Source organism: Eubalaena glacialis, chromosome 8 (assembly GCF_028564815.1).
Source record: "Eubalaena glacialis isolate mEubGla1 chromosome 8, mEubGla1.1.hap2.+ XY, whole genome shotgun sequence".
Classification (NCBI taxonomy): Eukaryota; Metazoa; Chordata; class Mammalia; order Artiodactyla; family Balaenidae; genus Eubalaena; species Eubalaena glacialis.
The window spans coordinates 100,118,479-100,135,642 of record NC_083723.1 but is presented as its reverse complement, the minus strand read 5'-3'; the positions used below and the strand labels follow the sequence as shown (position 1 = coordinate 100,135,642).

Genomic DNA, 17,164 nt, shown 5'->3' with positions numbered 1-17,164 from the left:
AGGTAGCCAGCATCTCTAGGGAATAATCCTTCCTATATATAAAGACTGTTATTAAGGCACCTGTCATACTTGTCTACTCCAGGATAAATAATCCCTATTTGCTAAACTTCTCTTCATAGGCCCCTTTTCTAGCCCTTTAATCATCTTTGTGGCTGTCCTTTGAAACTTCTCAAAATGTTCTCGGTCATGCTTAGGGTTTAGAGTCAGGAATAGGATGCAGTATTTGAATGTGGCTGAACAAGATTTTTTTCAAGGCATATTCCTATTTATGCATTCTCATGGATAACTTCCCCACACTTTTGCTCTACTCATCCTTATAAATTTGGTCCCATATACTCCCCATATTTCTTGTTGACTTTCCTCTTACTGCCTATATTATACAGATAAAAATGTATATGTTTATTGATGTAGGATGGTCATTCATTTGACATTTTGGATGCATAAGATCTAGAAAACAAATCCAATTCATCCTTCAAATAGGATGTGCAAGGAATGGTGGTGAATGTTGGGATTAAAAGGTTAGGCATTGGGACTTCCCTGATGGTCCAGTGGTTAAGACTCTGCACTTCCACTGCAGGGGGCACTGGTTCAATCCCTAGTTGGGAAACTAAGATCCCACATGCTGTGCGGCCAAAAAAAGAAAAAAAAAGGTTAGTCATTGGTTTTCTCCCACATAGTTGGGTAACTCTGTCACAATGACTCGGTAGGATTTTAACTAAAATAGGAAATCAAAACCCCTCTTATTATTTATTCATACAACCAGTATTTATTTTCTAGAGGCCACACACTGCTAGAGGCTGAGAATACAATGTTAGATAAGATACACCAAGTTCCTGCCCTAAGGGAGCTTACATTCTTACGGCCAAGTGGGTCTTCTGAAAAAGTTGTTAATTTCTACATTAAAATGTTTCATATTTTCATCTATTGAATAGACATTAATAGATTTTTTCCAAATGCATGTACTATGGAGAATTAAAATTTAGTACCCTTTCAAAATAGATGATAGTGATTATCTAAATATGACGTTTATTTATTTCTCTCTGTTGCAAGTGGATGATTGGAAACTTGCCAGAATTTAGGGCCAATGCAAGGGTTGTACCTAGCTCTAGTGCCTGCAATATCAAATGCCGTGACAGTACAACAAGGGCACGCTCTCCCTCTCTACCCTTCATGGGTTCTTTGCTCAAAAGCCAGGCTTATACCAGCTCCCGGGAGAGCTCTCATGTTCCCTCAGACTCAAGTCAATAGTGCCACACCAATGATGTTTCTCACTTTTTTTTTTAACACCTCTCACAAAACCAACAAGCATTGAAAGCACCCAGGACATGTCACTTCTTGGTGTAAATGCACAGGCAGCGCTGCCAGCCATACACCAGAGATGCCCCACAGCCTCAGATACCCACAAGGAATAGCTACCAATACCCCTGAGCATATGCTGGAGGGGCAGCTCACTGCATGCGTGACAGACTCTTGAGGGCCAATCCAGGAGCTGGGCACATCAACCTCTGAGCACATAATGTTATCATATCTTTGTGTATAAGAGTATATATGTGGACACTCATATATGTACATAGACATGGGGGTTTGTTAGTTTACAGTACTTTCTCCTTTACTTAATTCATCACTTAAAATGAAATTAGACTGTCACATTTTCAGTTCTATGTTAAATTTCTTTAGCCAGATGCAGTTGTTTACTTTTTGATGATGTCTACAACTTTAGCATGCATTAAATTATTTTGCTATTAATGAAACATGTAATTCAAGTCAACAGTTCCTCTGGCTCTGATATTCTTTTATCTTTTTTCTGTTGAAAAGCTGCCCTGCCACTATTATATACGTAACAGTTTATATTTCCAAATATTTAAAAGCATTCAGTCCTTCAACAAATATGTAATGCATGTCATGTGCCAGACATTCTGCTAAGGGCTCAAGATATCAATAAAAAGACTTGGTTTCTGCCTTATGGATACTCACAGCCTGGTGAGGCAGACATAAGGCACATTGTGCAGTATTTTTATAGACACCTGTACAGAGTTCTAGGAGCAGGAAATACAGGAGCATCTAAGTCTACCTGGTAAGAGATAGTGTTGGCTTCATAGCAGAAATGATAGTTGAACTGAGTCTTAAAGGTCAACGTGAATCTGACCAATGAAACGTACATGGGAATAAAAGTCCAGACAGAGGGATTGGCATGCCCCAAAACCATAGATATAGAGAAACCCAACATCTAGCAGATCAGCAGGTCATTCAGGTCCTGAGGGAGTGCACCATGAGTCAGAGACCGGAAGGTAGCTATTTATCCCAGTCCTTACAACACTCTGGAAAAGGGACTTTGGAATAATTGTTCCCTATTTTTAATGAGGAAACTGAAGCAGAAAGACTTGCTAACCATTAATTCTCAGACCTAGGTTTTATCTCAAACTTGTACCATTTAATAGTCTAATTTATTTTTATCCAGATCCTACATTATTGATTTAAATGCAGTATCGACCAAACTTTTATATATAGTACTTAAGGTGAGTCATTCAACCAGATGAACAGGTCATATGCCCAAATAAATCATTCATAGTCTATGTCTGTGCCCCAGACTGGTGCACACACCATTATAACTGGGTTGCCCACTGAGTTCAACCAAACCATTGATTAGTCAAAAGATTAGCCAAAGCAGTATGCGTTCCATCATTTGTCAATATGTAGGCGAGAGGGGGAACAACTGATGATCTGAAATTTTCACTTTGTAATCACTAATCTTTTTAGCACCAGGGAAAGAACCACAGAATAAATTTACAAAGGCACTTGCCTACTTGATGATAATGAATATGAAGAATAGTATTGATTTTAATGCTCTTTGTCTAGTGTGAGAATAGGTAGGCTAGTTTAATAATATTACTTTCAGGATATTTTGGAAGACAGGAAATTTGGGGTTAATGAAATAGTAGTGAGTGGAAAAGAGCTTTTGCAACCCCCAATTTGTGGAACTTACCCTGTTATGTAACATCCTATTTTATAACTGAAGAGGATTGAATGCATCTTGGAAGTGCCTAGGTTATTATATTCATGCATTTTTTAAAAGAAAAAGAATGGGAAAAAACTGAACTTCAAGAGCAGGAAAGATTTTTCAGCATTCAACAAGCATTTATTAGGTACCTACTATATGCCAAACCTCCCATGTTAGTACTTTTTACATTTTCCCTTTCTTAACAGACATTACAGTGCTCATGAACTCTCCTTTGCAGACTTCCTCATAGAGATAAGAAATGAAAATCTCCCTGAATGTGAGTTTATTGAATATGGAGGGAAAAAGGCATGAATCAAGTTCTTCTTTGTTCTGTATTTTAAAAAAAGAAGATGAGGAAAACTGCACATATAGATCGAGTCCCCTCATGAATGAACTAAGGATCTTCTTTCCACATTGCTTTGTTTTGTTGCAGTGAAAAAAAAATTCTTCCCAGTATTCCTAAGCATTAGGGTATATGGCACTTTAAAACAACTTAAGAAGGAAACACGTGGGAAATGCATAGCACAAGAACCATTTGGTTGGTTACCCTAACAGAGTGTGGTTCTTCCAAAAATTGATTACATTATGTAATTATATTATCAGGTATACAAATACCTTTGGCAATGCAGATTACAGTAACTTGCAAGAAAATGTGATGGACTTCTTTGAAACAACAAGCATCTCCTGTATTACTTCACAATCCTGTGTTATGATAACTATCAGGAACCACCAGGAATGGTAGAGTTGTTTTCTTAGTTGTTTGCTACAAGCATCAAACTACTCTTAAAAAATCAGAGACTTCATTGATGGAACAGACTGTTTCATAGAAGGAAATGGAATAACCTAGTAGTCATGAGCACGGACTCTGGAGCATAGATATAAGATGAATCTTAACCATGCCACTTATATAAACTTAAGTAAATTGCTTAATCTAAACTCAGTTTTCTACCTACGTGAGCTCAGTTTCCATGCAAAATAGGAATAATAACCACTTCATCAAGGTTGTTTTAAGAATCAAATGAAAATTTAACTGATGCACTTGAACTTCCCATGGAGGATTTTTTAAAAACATCAGATGCCTTTATAATCAGAGTAGTATTATTATATAATATATAATATAATATATTGTATATAACATTATTTGTTATAAAATCATAAGAATACTTCACAGTTCTTAATAAGTTTCATTTATTCCTCATTATACTTTATTGTTTCATTTTTATAATATGTCTGTACTTCATTAAAAGGCCAAAATGAATCAATTTAAAACAAAATAACAGGTAATAGAAACTTCTGGAATCCTAGACTTGAATATTTGGATGAAAAAAGCTATATTTAAGTAGCATTAAAAAAAAAAACAATTTGGCTTTTCCCTTCTTTTAGGAGAATCACAAGCTATATTGCTTCTAATCATGCCCCTTCCTTTGACAGTCAAATCTAATCTCATAGTATTTCTGGAGAGCATAAAAATCTTATTTTAAAGCTAGTTCATATAATCTGTCCTTCATATCACAGATGAGAAAACTGAGGCATAGAGAAAGCAAGTGACAGGCTCAGTCAAGCAAATAGTCGCATCACAGGGGCCGGCACTGCGGCCCCTGCAGCTTCTGTGTCGATGTTATTCTCTGGTGTGTTCACGGCCAGCCCTCAGCTTCCATGTCCAGATGCAAGTCTCTGTTTCCCTCTTCCTGCGTGCCTCCGGGGCTAGCTGGTTGATAGATGTAGGTTGGGTTGAACACTCCCTGTATTCTTAACCTAATAGACTGGTTTCAGTTTTCCTTAAATATAGCCTTTAATCCTATTCCAAGCCAACACAAAATTCACACTTAAAACTTTCAAAATGCTTGTGTTTTGAGCGTCTGTTTTGTGGAACCAAATATAATCATTTCAGTGGGTTACGTTGAATAGAGGGTGGAAATGTTGGTATTATTATATCAAATGTACTGTTAATATAGATCTGCATTTTAGTGCCTAGAAATGGGAAGTGACCACGAATTTAGTTATATTAAACAGATGTACTATTGACAAAAGGAACACTCCATGTATAAAGAAACATTTCTATTTACTTTTTAACGTACTGGTGAAACTGTAGGGCATTAACATTTCTAAATAATTTGTTGCCCTCTAAAGCCACGAAATGATCCTAAAGGATGCTTTATATTTATCAAGCTTTTCAAAACTATTATTCTTTTATCCAATTCAACTTAACATTTAAAAGGCACATATTTCCTAAGATGAGATTTTCTAGATGGTATTTCATTTCAATACGGTGACTTGACTCTGGTAAAACTATCAGCTTCTTTTGAAATAAATGAAGAAATGCACACACACTGTGGAAATGTAGCCATTTCATATCTGGGGGCACTAAAAAGTGTTGGGTTTGTTGTTTTTTTTTTTTCTCGTTGTTCACCTATTGAGACAAGCCTAGCTGGAGAAGAATGAAAATATATCAGCTAGTTGTACCAAGTTCATAATCAATAAAAAGCTAAACACTTAAGCAGAAAATATATCACAGATTTGTTCCCCAGCAAAGCAACTATTTTTACCCTGCCATCATCAGAAGCCACATTCTGACAGAAATCATTTGCTTGAAGCAGCCGCAATATATGAACCCTATGTGGTCCTGTGATTCAGATTTAGGAATATCAGCCCCAGAAGGTCTGAAAGACATTGTGCATTAGTATGTATTGAGACCTCATTCCAGGTGGCAAGCAGCTGGACTTTTTAAAAAATAAAACTTCCGAAATAAAGGCGAAGCGCCTGTTTCCAGGCAATAAGTGTTATATTTAATTGAATCCTCCTCAAAATGTTATAAATTAGGCAGCAAAGGGAGCCGTGCATATTAATATATTTGTTTTGTATTTCCACTAGTCAACAGAATAATGAAATTCCTTAACTACTTCTCTTTAACTTGCATGAAGAAAGCACGGTATGTTGCTAAATCTCTTTTCACCAGCACTGCCGAGAAACAACTTTAATCCTTGTTAGAAAATTGCCGAGTCTGGGCCTGACAAAGAGCTCATGCTTGTTCCATTGTTAGTGCTCCCGGGCCCTGAGAGCAGAGCCCTTTACAGCTGCGTGGATCCCGCCCAGCTCAGCTGCACTATTTAGGAGAGGAGGTTTGTCAATTTCTATTGACAATGGAGAGAGTTTTTCAGGGCCTGTAGCAGTGCTGACACAGTTGGGGATCAATGCCAGCCATTCAGAATGCACCCTCTTTCATTGCTTTCGTTTGTTAATTCAAGACTAAAGGTCCACTGAGGGGGTTCAGGGTGTTTAAGAAAGCTGATGAACTGTTTAAGAAAGCTGATGAACTGCAAGCGTTTATAGCCCTGGTGTGGCAATTTCCATAGTCAGTGGCAACTCCTGGCACTGAGGGAGCTGTGTCCTTGTTGACCCTCTTGTTATTAAAAATGCACAAGTGCTGCGCTTCTCAATATTTCAACACTCTTTCATTGTCAATACCACCTTCTGAGCCCTTCAGCTTGTTGCTTGCTCTAAAGATCTTCTTAGATTGGGTTTGAAAACTTCACCTTAAACACTAGATTAGACTGATGTTCTGTTTTCCGTGCTCCTGTTGATTTGTTGAACCTTCCCAGGGCTGGAAAGCAAGTAGCAGCTTGATGGGGAGACGGGCTGCTAATATGATTTACCAGTCTACAGTCATGCACAATAAGTGTGAATAAATACAGGGGTCTCACAGAGTCAACCCTAGCCTTTCCTTTTCTTTTATTTTTGCTTTAAAAGAGATATCTCAAGAAAATGAAGTGAGTAAGGCATGCCCTTACAGGAGTTGAATGAACCACAAAAAAGAAAAAAAAAAAAACATATATTTTGTTAAAGTGGTAGGCTGCTGGCATGGATTGATGGAGAGAAAAAGTGTAGAATATACACTAACTGCTTTATTCTTAAGTAGACCAAGCAGGGAATAAAGCAGTAGTGCCATACCCACGACTTGAGTGCAAGCTCCAGCGCCCCTTCGTTGTCATCCCCTGAAAGGAAAAGTGAATAGTCAAACAAGTTGCTTTATAAAATTAACTTTTCCAAAATGAAAGCACATTTTCTAACAGTCACACTTCACTGCACATTCACCCCTTTCAAATTTTGTTTTCTTTGCTTTGGAGGGTGGTTTGGTTTGGTTTGGTGGGGTGGGGGGAATGACGCTAACTTACCTTTGACTTTTCTCTCAAGATGAAACAAATGGAATCTATGGTCCTCCACCCAGAAGAAGAACATATCCATTCCAGCACCAGAAATAGGAAAATGCTAGTGATTTCTGTCTGGTGGTTTTGTCTGTTTGGTGTGTATGTGTGTGTGTGTGTGTGTGTGTGTGTGTGTCACCATATATAAGAAAGAAGCAGTCCTAGTAAGGTTTTTTGTTTGTTAGCTTATTCTTCATAGCAACATAAACTCTAAGCTAAGCTATTGATTTCTCTTCATCATTTGCTTGATTTAGCTGAAATTCTTCAAAATGCTTTGACTTTGGAACCAAAAAATATGCATGATTAGCAGATGGAATAATTTTTCTTATAGAATGTTCTTTGTAGCATAATTTGTTTGCCTTTAAAGTAAGATGATGATGAAGTAGCTTAAGCATTTTATTAACATTAGTTCTTTTTCTCTGTTTTTATAGTTAACTTTAGATCATTTTATTCCCAAATTATTCTTTAAAATTATAATTTTGGCATTGTGTTAAAGAAGTTATATTAATAATAAATTTCTGTGTTATGTTAGATGTCCTTTCAATTATCACTTAATCGTAAGTATCACTCATATGTAATGGAAAAATGAAGTTACATTAATTTTAAATTACCTAAGGATTTTTTAAGAACATAAGATGCATATGGAGTAATTTTAAGAAAGTATTTTCATTTACCTCAGATTCATGCAACTTCCCATATATATAGTAACTTTACAGTCTAACAGCCCGAGTAACTTGTATGTTATAAACTTTGTACAATATATTGTATTTTGTCCCCCCAACTAAAAAAAAAATTATTCCTTGCAGAAGCACTATAATTTAAGAGTCATAACCATTATGACTACATTTTAGTTTTCAAGTTACTTGGAGGGTGGGCTGGGAGTGAGGGTGTTAATTCAGTATACTCATATTCAATATCACCAATACCTATGAGTGTTTACCTGCATTAAAATAGAACTCAAGTAGTTGAGGTTATAACTTGAAATAAGGAAGCATAGAATTTAAATATCAGATACTAATCTATTAAGATTTACTATGTCAGCTGAAGTACTGAATTTTTTAGCAGTTTATTTTTTAAGAATTTAGGAGTATCTCATTTTATAAAACTTATTTCTGATACTTTTACATGTCCTGAAAATTAGGAAAGTAATCATTAGGAAAAAGCAAAACTGGGTACATGAATAATATTTTTTTTAAACAACCATAGCCCATCTCACATTTTAAAAACTTGAATGTTCATTCATCCATTCAGTATCACAGTATTCAGTAAATCAGTTATTCATTTTCATTAGCTTATCTCATTTTATGCATGTGTGTCCAGTATGCCAACAAATTAATAGAAATAAGTCTGATGAAATGTTAAACTAATTCATTTTTATATTATGCTTAAACTACCATTCCTTATACTAAATTTTATTAGAACAATGTTAGTAAATACAAGTCCAGGTGAATTTCAGACTTACTTGAATTACTTGAGATTTCTTTTAGAAATTTGTATTTACTGCTTTATTATGGAAGAAAAATATCTTTTAAGATTTTTTTCTGTGTTTGAATACCTAAGAACATATGCACATACATATGTGATCTGTAGTGTCACTGTGTGTACACAAGCAAGGCACAAAATACCTTCTCTTTCAAAAACTCTTTTGTCATTTCCTAAATGCTGCGTGGACATTGATATTTCTCACAGTTATCTGAATGAGTAGCATTATTACATTATTTTCTTACAGTATTACCTAAACCTGGCTCTGGCGTGTAAGTACTGAATCCCTTAAAATGCCATCACTAATGGCAGATTGCCCTTTTTTGAAAATAGGAACAAAATTTCTTCTTTTACTATACTCACAGGCATTATATAGGAGCAGGAAAGTACATTAGAGAAGAATTTCAATTTTCCCACCAAGAAAGTTGTAATAAACAGAGAAAATATGAACCCTCCAAAAGCACTTGCAAAATGAAACAGATTGTTTTCTTTTATAATTTGGTCAACTGACATCTGTTTTTGTGATTCTTATAAGACACAAGAATTCCATCCTGATAATGTTCCTTCCTAAGATCTGAAATCTGTATTTTAGGTGGTTTTAGACCATCTTGGCAAATACTTAACAACCGATAGTAGATAAAGGTGTGACTGGGGATTAGAGGTTAGTAAGCTGTGGATGTTTTTTGCCATCCCTCCTTTAAAATGCTATTTCTGGGTATTGCCTACGTGCATGATGGCATCTACTCTGATTTTTACATAATGTACAGGCTAATGGGAAATTTCCCTTTGAAAATAATTTACCTGTTTTTTTCCTGCTGCTTGGCAGTCCATTCAGTTCCATAACATGTATTTAGTACCCATTGTTACCTACAAATTACAAAGCAGGCCGCTAGGTTGCAAATGCAAAAACAGTTTCCCATGAATATGTTACAGCTAAAAGACTGTAATGTTAATTTGTGTAAAGAACAGCCTAGGTCAACTTAGCAGATTTTCTAGCAAAACATACAATTCTGTTAACAGGAAATTATAGCATTATTGACTTCAAGTGCTGATCTATGGTCATTTCAGAGTGTTTCATTACCCCCTCATTACCGAATCTGTTAAATGAATACTGCAGAGGTTGTTTTCTTTTCTGTTTTCCTCCCCCCCGCCCCCATCCTTCTTTCCAGCAATGGTACAGCAGTTCCATGAAAGTCATTTGTGTGTGGTTGGCTGATAGATTAGACCTTCAGCTTCATATTTACCAACTGAAGACACTAATCAAGATTGTGAAGGTAAACAAAATGTGTTTAGATGTGAATTGCCCAGCAAGCTATAAAGAATAATGGCAAGATATTGACATATAAGAAAATCGTATTTAATATACCTGAGTGGATGTAAGTACTTTAAAAACATCACTTTCAGCAATGATGTGCTGCTGTTTATTCCATTTTCAGTTAGATTACTAAATAAACATAAATTTATCGTTTTTGCATTAATAAATTAAAAGTATTTTGTTATCAAGTAATCATATTTGAAGATAATATATACATAAAGCCCCTAGCACATTTACCTGAATGTAGTAGGTCCACAATAATTTTGTATTAATTGTCTTAGGTATAGAAATGTTTTCTCCTAATATATTTCCTTCATATTTATTAATATATTATTATGAGGGCTTTTGAATTATATTTGCCCCTAGGATAAGGAGAGTCTCCTTTATTTTGTTACATCCTGATATGAAAGTAAAACATTGTCACTGCCTGAATTCTTTTGGAAGCATGCCCCTTTTTATATGTAAGAGATGATCAGTATGAGTGTCGGGGACCATCCATAACCACTAACAGATGTTATATCAGTTCAATGAGGCCATTTTGACTTCTGCTTTTCAAGAGAAAATGTAATCACATGCATGTTATATTGAGTGAGTAGGGGCTTTAAAGTAATATATTATTCAACATGATTTTTCACACCTTATAAATTCCAGTGGAAATACAGAATTTACCACAGGTATAACTTTTTCTTAAAATTGAGACAAATTCTACATTATGGCAAAAAACATAACTCTAAGCTCTTGTGAATCAGCTGTTCCTTTAAATAAGTGACTTTTACTTCCATTCTAGTACCATTTATCAAATGGTATATGTATACCATTTATGTATTTATATATATGTGTGTGTGCCTATATATGTGTATATGTATATTTGCACGTACATATATATGTATATGTGTATATTTGTGGGTATGTGTGTATATGTACGCACACACACATACACAGTGGTTCTCACAATGTCATTCCTGATATAACATTATCAGCATCACCTGGGAACTTGTTAGACATGCAAATTCTTCGGCTCCACACCAGACTCACTAAGTCAGAGCGTCTGAGAGTGGGGCCTGGCCATCTGTACGTGAACAAGCCCTCCAGAGGATTCTGATAGAGATAAAGGTTGAGAAGAACCACTGTGTCACATCATTAAAAGTTTTATCCACATTAAAATATTTTCCACCATTCTCTTGGTTCCTGCAGTCTCATTAGAATATAAATTCTTTTGTGCCACAGACACATAGGTTATAGAAAGATCCACCAAGAGGAAAGTTCTGTTCTAAAGTCAGAAATTGGCAAATCTACTGGAACATAGAACCAGACCTATAATGTCACAGTAATAACAATCATGATTAGTCATAAATAACAAGTAAAATTAGTCACCCACTAATTTTAACACTAAAACATTACATTTCAATCGACAGACTACCTTTGATCTAGAACACTTTTTACCAGGTGTTATTTATTTTACAAAGAAACTGAAAACACATTATGATACGTTCATGTTTGCTTTAGTTCCTCCATGGTTTCTTCCTTGTTTCTATAAATGTCACTTGGAGAGCTTTCAACTGAAGTTTGTTTTTCATAAAAGAGAATCAGAATAATCTGTGTTTACCTTCTAAATATGTGTACATGTTAAGATTGCAGTCTATACTGTGACTGATATTGGGATTAGCTTGTTCCCCTTAGGATCAGCCATATTTTCAAGCTAATGTCTACTGTGTTCAGGATGTCAGAAATTACATACTCGGCTGATTGGTATTAGCTGATAGATTGGTAAGCTCTTTCTTTGTTTTTAGAATAAGAATCTCCATTTTTTTATTAGCTCATCATCTGTTTATTTCAAAGTTATTCCTCTTCTCGTATTCACAGTCATAACAGTTCAAGCACCAGTGAATATTTTAGCAGAAAAAATGATTAATAATTTTGTTAATTATAGGGTGACATTTCCATTGTATTCTAAGCCAGTCAGTTTATCTTATTTTAATATAGTCTTCATTATGGCTACCAACAGTCAAGACTGATAAATAGGAAATTAAATTTCATGTTATGTTTGACTTTCCATGTTTTGTTTTTCGCAAGCAGGTCCCCAAACTCAGCCAATACTTTCTTGGGCTGATACATTTAATCAACTCATAGGACTTTATTTAATAATTAAAGGTGATTATTTTCATGATGAAAATTAGGATGAATTAATTCAGTGTTCTAATTGGTTTTTTTCTACTTTGAATATAAACAGACTTTAACCAGTTTCATACATAGATTCATCACTCTTCAGAGCCTATGTGGCTATGCTTATAATGTTCATTTTCCAGTGAATTTAAGCAGCTATTAAACAGCGCATGTATAGAGTTGTGCAGGCCCCGAGTAGGCTTTCCTTCCGTCCACGTCACTTAGACTGGACCTGCCTGTCACCGCAGAGTAGTGCATTCTACTCAGGAGCCGAGCCGAGAGCTACTGGACCCTGGCAGCCTAGTCCTTAGAAGCATTGTCATTCTTCTGTGCCCACGGAGACCCAGATGCCATCAAGATGGATACGATAGCCAACTTTGCCCCACAAAGACAGTTAGACGCCAGTTGGTTCATTGACGTTGCTCACTAAGAAGAGACAAATTGCAGTAAGATTTTCACAGAAGATTTAGGACTAAGAAATTAACAAAGTTTAAACATCAGAGTGGTTTATTTGGGGGAGGGAAAAACAGAATCCTCAAATAATCAAAATGGCTGATGGATTTCTGTTCTCCCTAGAGGCCATTTGACATTTAAAAGCGGTTAACGTAAATGAGCTGCCTCTTTTACCAGGAGAAAAGACGACAAGTGAGCAGCCCCCTGCGGCAGGCACTTGTCTTAAGTAAGAGCCCAGCAGACCTTCTTGGCAGCCACGGAGGATCTCTAAGTGTCAGTAACATGTTATGAGTTCTAAAAAGAGAGAAAGAGAGAGATTGCAAGGGTACCTGCCCTGCAGTGCCCCTAACTGCTTATCGCTTACTAATAAAGTAAGGAAGCAGAGTCTTAATTTTATACAAATTAGAAAGCCTTTAAGGCTGCAAATCCACAATACAACTCTGTCCTGGCCAACTTACTGATACTTAAGCTAAGTCTAAGGAAAGTCATTCCAATAAAATAAGAAAGTGGGACTCACAAACTTGGTATATAATTGTCAGTGGAACACTAATACTTTATTTCAGATGTATTATCTGTAGATGAATATTTTGTGTGCTTGATATATTTTTAATCTAACTGTCAGAGTGTTAGAGGCTTGAACAGAAATCTCTATGGTAGTAATACCATGCATACTAGTTACCAGATTTTTCCAGACAAAATTTACCTTACAGAGTTACTTCATGGGTTCTGATGCAAATTACCATATGTTTTGGTGTGAAAGTATCACCTTAGTAATAATAAGCTTTAATGGTTTAGAAAGAGAATATGAGGATGGTGGGGTTTATGTGTCTTAATACAAAATATTAAAATCAAATTAAAAGGACTACCCTGGTGACACAGTGGTTAAGAATCCGCCTGCCAGTGCAAGGCACACGGGTTCAAGCCCTGGTCCGGGAAGATCCCACATGCCGCGGAGCAACTAAGCCCGTGCGCGACAACTACTGAGCCCACGTGCCACAACTACAGAAGCCTGCGTGCTTAGAGCCCGTGCTCCACAACGAGAGAAGCCACCGCAACGAGAAGCCCGTGCACTGCAACAAAGAGTAGCCCCCATTCACCGTAGCTAGAGAAAGCCCACACATAGCACCAAGACCCAACGCAGCCATAAATAGATAAATAAATAAATAATCAAATTTAAATAGTTTGGGTCATTTAAGAAAAAAAACACTAAATTTTTCTTGCTGTTGAGATACCTCAGATACAGTATAGTGTTCCTCACCATTCAGTTTATTTTTCGGACATGAGGTGGACTTTATTTATGCATTTTATTTATAACAAGTGAATATCACTTCTGAAACTTGAATGGTACCATGGGGCATAAGTCAGATGATATAAGACAGGAAGATAAAATGTGAAAACACCAATGGCACCACTACCTTGTAATGGTTCTGTTCCTTCCCAGAAGTCTGTTTGTAGACCAGGTGTGTATATCCAGGGGATTAAGATGCCATCCATCAGCACTTCCTACCTCAGGTGAATAAGCACCTTCAGCTGAGCTGTTTGAATATTATATTTTCCTTCTAATTGTGTTGAGTGAAATCAGGCATCCCTTAACGTTAATTTTCAGCTATTGGAGTTGTAATTTTGGGCCGGGAAGTACAACATTCCTTTTTTTATTTGACTTTTTTCATCTGTTAAGTGCAAACCCCCGAAAAAGTGACTGTTAGCAATCATTTAGAACAAAAAAGTGGCACATTGATATGTATTGATACTTTGGGCCAGTCCATTGACATCTGGCTGTTTAGTATTCTAAATCTAACATAGGACAGTTAAAAAAAAAATCTTTAAAGATGTTTAGCATTTTAATGGCCTTAGAAGTGCCTCTACAGAATGAGCTATCTTCATTTGTGCTTTGTTTCCCCATTGAACTAACTCTAGACTTTTTCTACAACTTTAAAAATCAATAATAAAATACCAGCCTTGTTTAGTCATCAAAAACTCATGTGTGAGGAAAGTCTCACTTCAGGAGAAAAGTAAAATAAGGAAAGTTTTATAGGTTACATATCTTAAGAGCCACAGAAATCAGAGTTTTGTTGTTATTAAGAATCAGTATATAAACAATAACATGATATTTGCTCTATTTTTGACACATAATACACCAAATAATAATTTACTGTTTCACACCAAAAAAAGTAAATATGTTTTATTCGCCCATCAATGGAAGTTTAACGCCAGAATTTAACACTTCACATTCCAAGGCAATTTCAGAAGGGCAAAATTCATACAGACATTTAGGTGTACACAAATTTTTACCCAGTGTGCATATAAATAAACTTTATAATTCACAAATGCTGAAAATGCAAACTTCTTTTAGTGTTAATAGGATTAATCCTCTTCCCTCCACACACCTCCCCCAAAAAACTAATGCATTTTATAAAATGTAACGTATTTTTCAATACTAAAATAAAGGCTCCTCAATTGAAAAACTAAGAATTCCTTCATATTGAAAATGTACATAAGTACATATCATTTTACCTTTGTTACAGGTTATTCAAATAGTAAATTCTGTGCAATTAGTAATATTTGGGGGAAGAAAAGCTCATTTGTCATCTGACAGTCACAACATTTTGATCTACTCAGAGTGATTCTAGTTTGAATAGCACTATCAATAGCTCCCCAGAACCTACACCAACAGGATGACTGGCCTGGGCAGCTACAATCCGAATCCATTAGTGAATTGTCCAAGATCATTTCTGAAATGCCAACTGAGTATATATACATTTAGACATACACAAATACATCCAGACATATAATCCGTAAGGGATCTAAGCAAATTCTCTCTCCTTCCTCCAGAAAACCTATAGAGACTTCCGATTGCAGGGTGTGTTGGAAGGCACCCTGAACAGTAAGACCTATGACACCCTGCACAGACGTTTAACAGTAGAGGAGGCTACAGCTTCTGTTTCGGAAGGAGGAGGACTTCAGGGCATCACGATGAAAGACAGTGACGAAGAAGAAGAAGGCTAATAAAATGCAGCTCTGCAGAAGGAAGGAGGACCTTGACATTGTTTATTTTGTACCTGTCCTTGTAATGACATTGATTGTTTGGACCAAATATAAATGCTTGTATTTCACTCTACATTTTAAAAAGTTAACCTGAAGCAGAGTTAAAAGAGAAAATGCCAAGTATTTTTTTGAAGAAGATCAGCCTTTTTTGTGTAGCTTGATCTAAAATGATCTTTGGCACTGTGATTGGAACATGAACCTTTTTTTTTTTTTAAAGAAGATTCGACTTTTTTTTCTGTAATTACATCAAAGTCATGTCGCTTGTGTGAAGTGAAATATGTATTTCTCATGATACAACATTGTGAGAATAAGCCACTTCTCATCATTGTGCCGGCTCTATTGTACGTATCCTTGTTAAAATGGTGTGTACTTGACAGTTTATCATTTACGTGCAAGGTTTGTTTCCTAGTTAATTTATCATTGTTGTGATGTGTGTTAAAACTTTAACCTTGGTTCTTAGTACTCTGAATTGGTCTTCCTGGGCTTAAAGGATCGCCAAACCCAAATATAGACTAGATTATCCAATGGGCTTGTGTCTTGTTCCATTCTGAACATTTTTTCCTTCAAGTATAAAAAATCCCAAAGTGTGGGGTAGTAAGTGTGCTGTCGTCAAAATACCATATTCTCCTACTACTAAGTGTAACAGCTTGCAGGCAATAAAAGTCCACTTGGTCCTAACCACTTATGTACTTATTAGACTTGTATAAATTAAATACAGTAAAATATGTTTGCAGTATTATAACCATCTCAACAATTTGGCTCTGTGTTTTTATTGTGTTTGTTTACAATCAAATGAGTAAAAGATATTAACACTGCTTTCCATCTAGTAGGCACTCACACTTGTTAAAAGAACTAGTTAAATATGAGAGCATATTTCCATAGCAAAGCTGATGTTGACTACATACTCACAGATTGTGTATTATTAATTAACATTAGCAATTAGTGTTAATAATGAGTAATACTAGAAATGCTAGTAATGCTAACTAGCAATTGACATATTAACAGTTTTTCTTCCCCCAAAGTATTTTCTGGCTACAATTTTAAATTGTAATTTATCTTTGAATTTTAATTTTTGTATTTTTTTCAAAAATATGCCAGCATTCATTCATAAGTAGTTTTTAAATGAAGTGAGTTAATGCAGAATAAGTGAAGGTACCCCTGAATTTGTGTAAACATAAGTTCTGAAGCTTTGGAAGTGAAACAACTTCTTGGCCCTCCAAATCTATTCTGGTGCCTGACCTAGACTAGCCCACAAAAACCTATTTAATCCACAGTTATTATATAATATTGTTTGGGCTCGATTCTGGGTCCTAGGGGTAAGAGACCCTGTGCTACAAGATAAACATGAATGGAAATTTCTTCTCCTTTCCTGGATTAGAGACCCACTCTACGAGCTCAGTATTGTTGAAAGGCAGTTTGTCTTGGAATGCTTGTCCTTCCCTTTCTTCTCTACCCTCATGCCAGTACTATCCTTTCTCAAGCCCTCAGGTGTCTAGTCAGGCTACC

At 35.9% G+C, this 17,164-nt stretch overlaps 1 protein-coding gene across 9 annotated transcripts in view; it reads left to right on the top strand.

The window, feature by feature from the left end:
- The window catches only part of CADPS2 (calcium dependent secretion activator 2), a 548,265-nt gene extending 531,853 nt beyond the window's left edge, over nt 1–16,412 (top strand). For 8 of the 9 annotated variants that reach the window (XM_061198688.1, XM_061198685.1, XM_061198689.1 and 5 more), the window contains 2 exons: nt 9,852–9,956; nt 15,446–16,412. In XM_061198688.1, coding sequence (XP_061054671.1) covers nt 9,852–9,956; nt 15,446–15,619 — 279 coding nt within the window. In that variant the 3' untranslated portion in view covers nt 15,620–16,412. The remainder of the gene's footprint in view (nt 1–9,851; nt 9,957–15,445) is intronic. The other variant, XM_061198687.1, reaches the window with a different exon arrangement.
- Nucleotides 16,413–17,164: the final 752 nt, after the last annotated feature.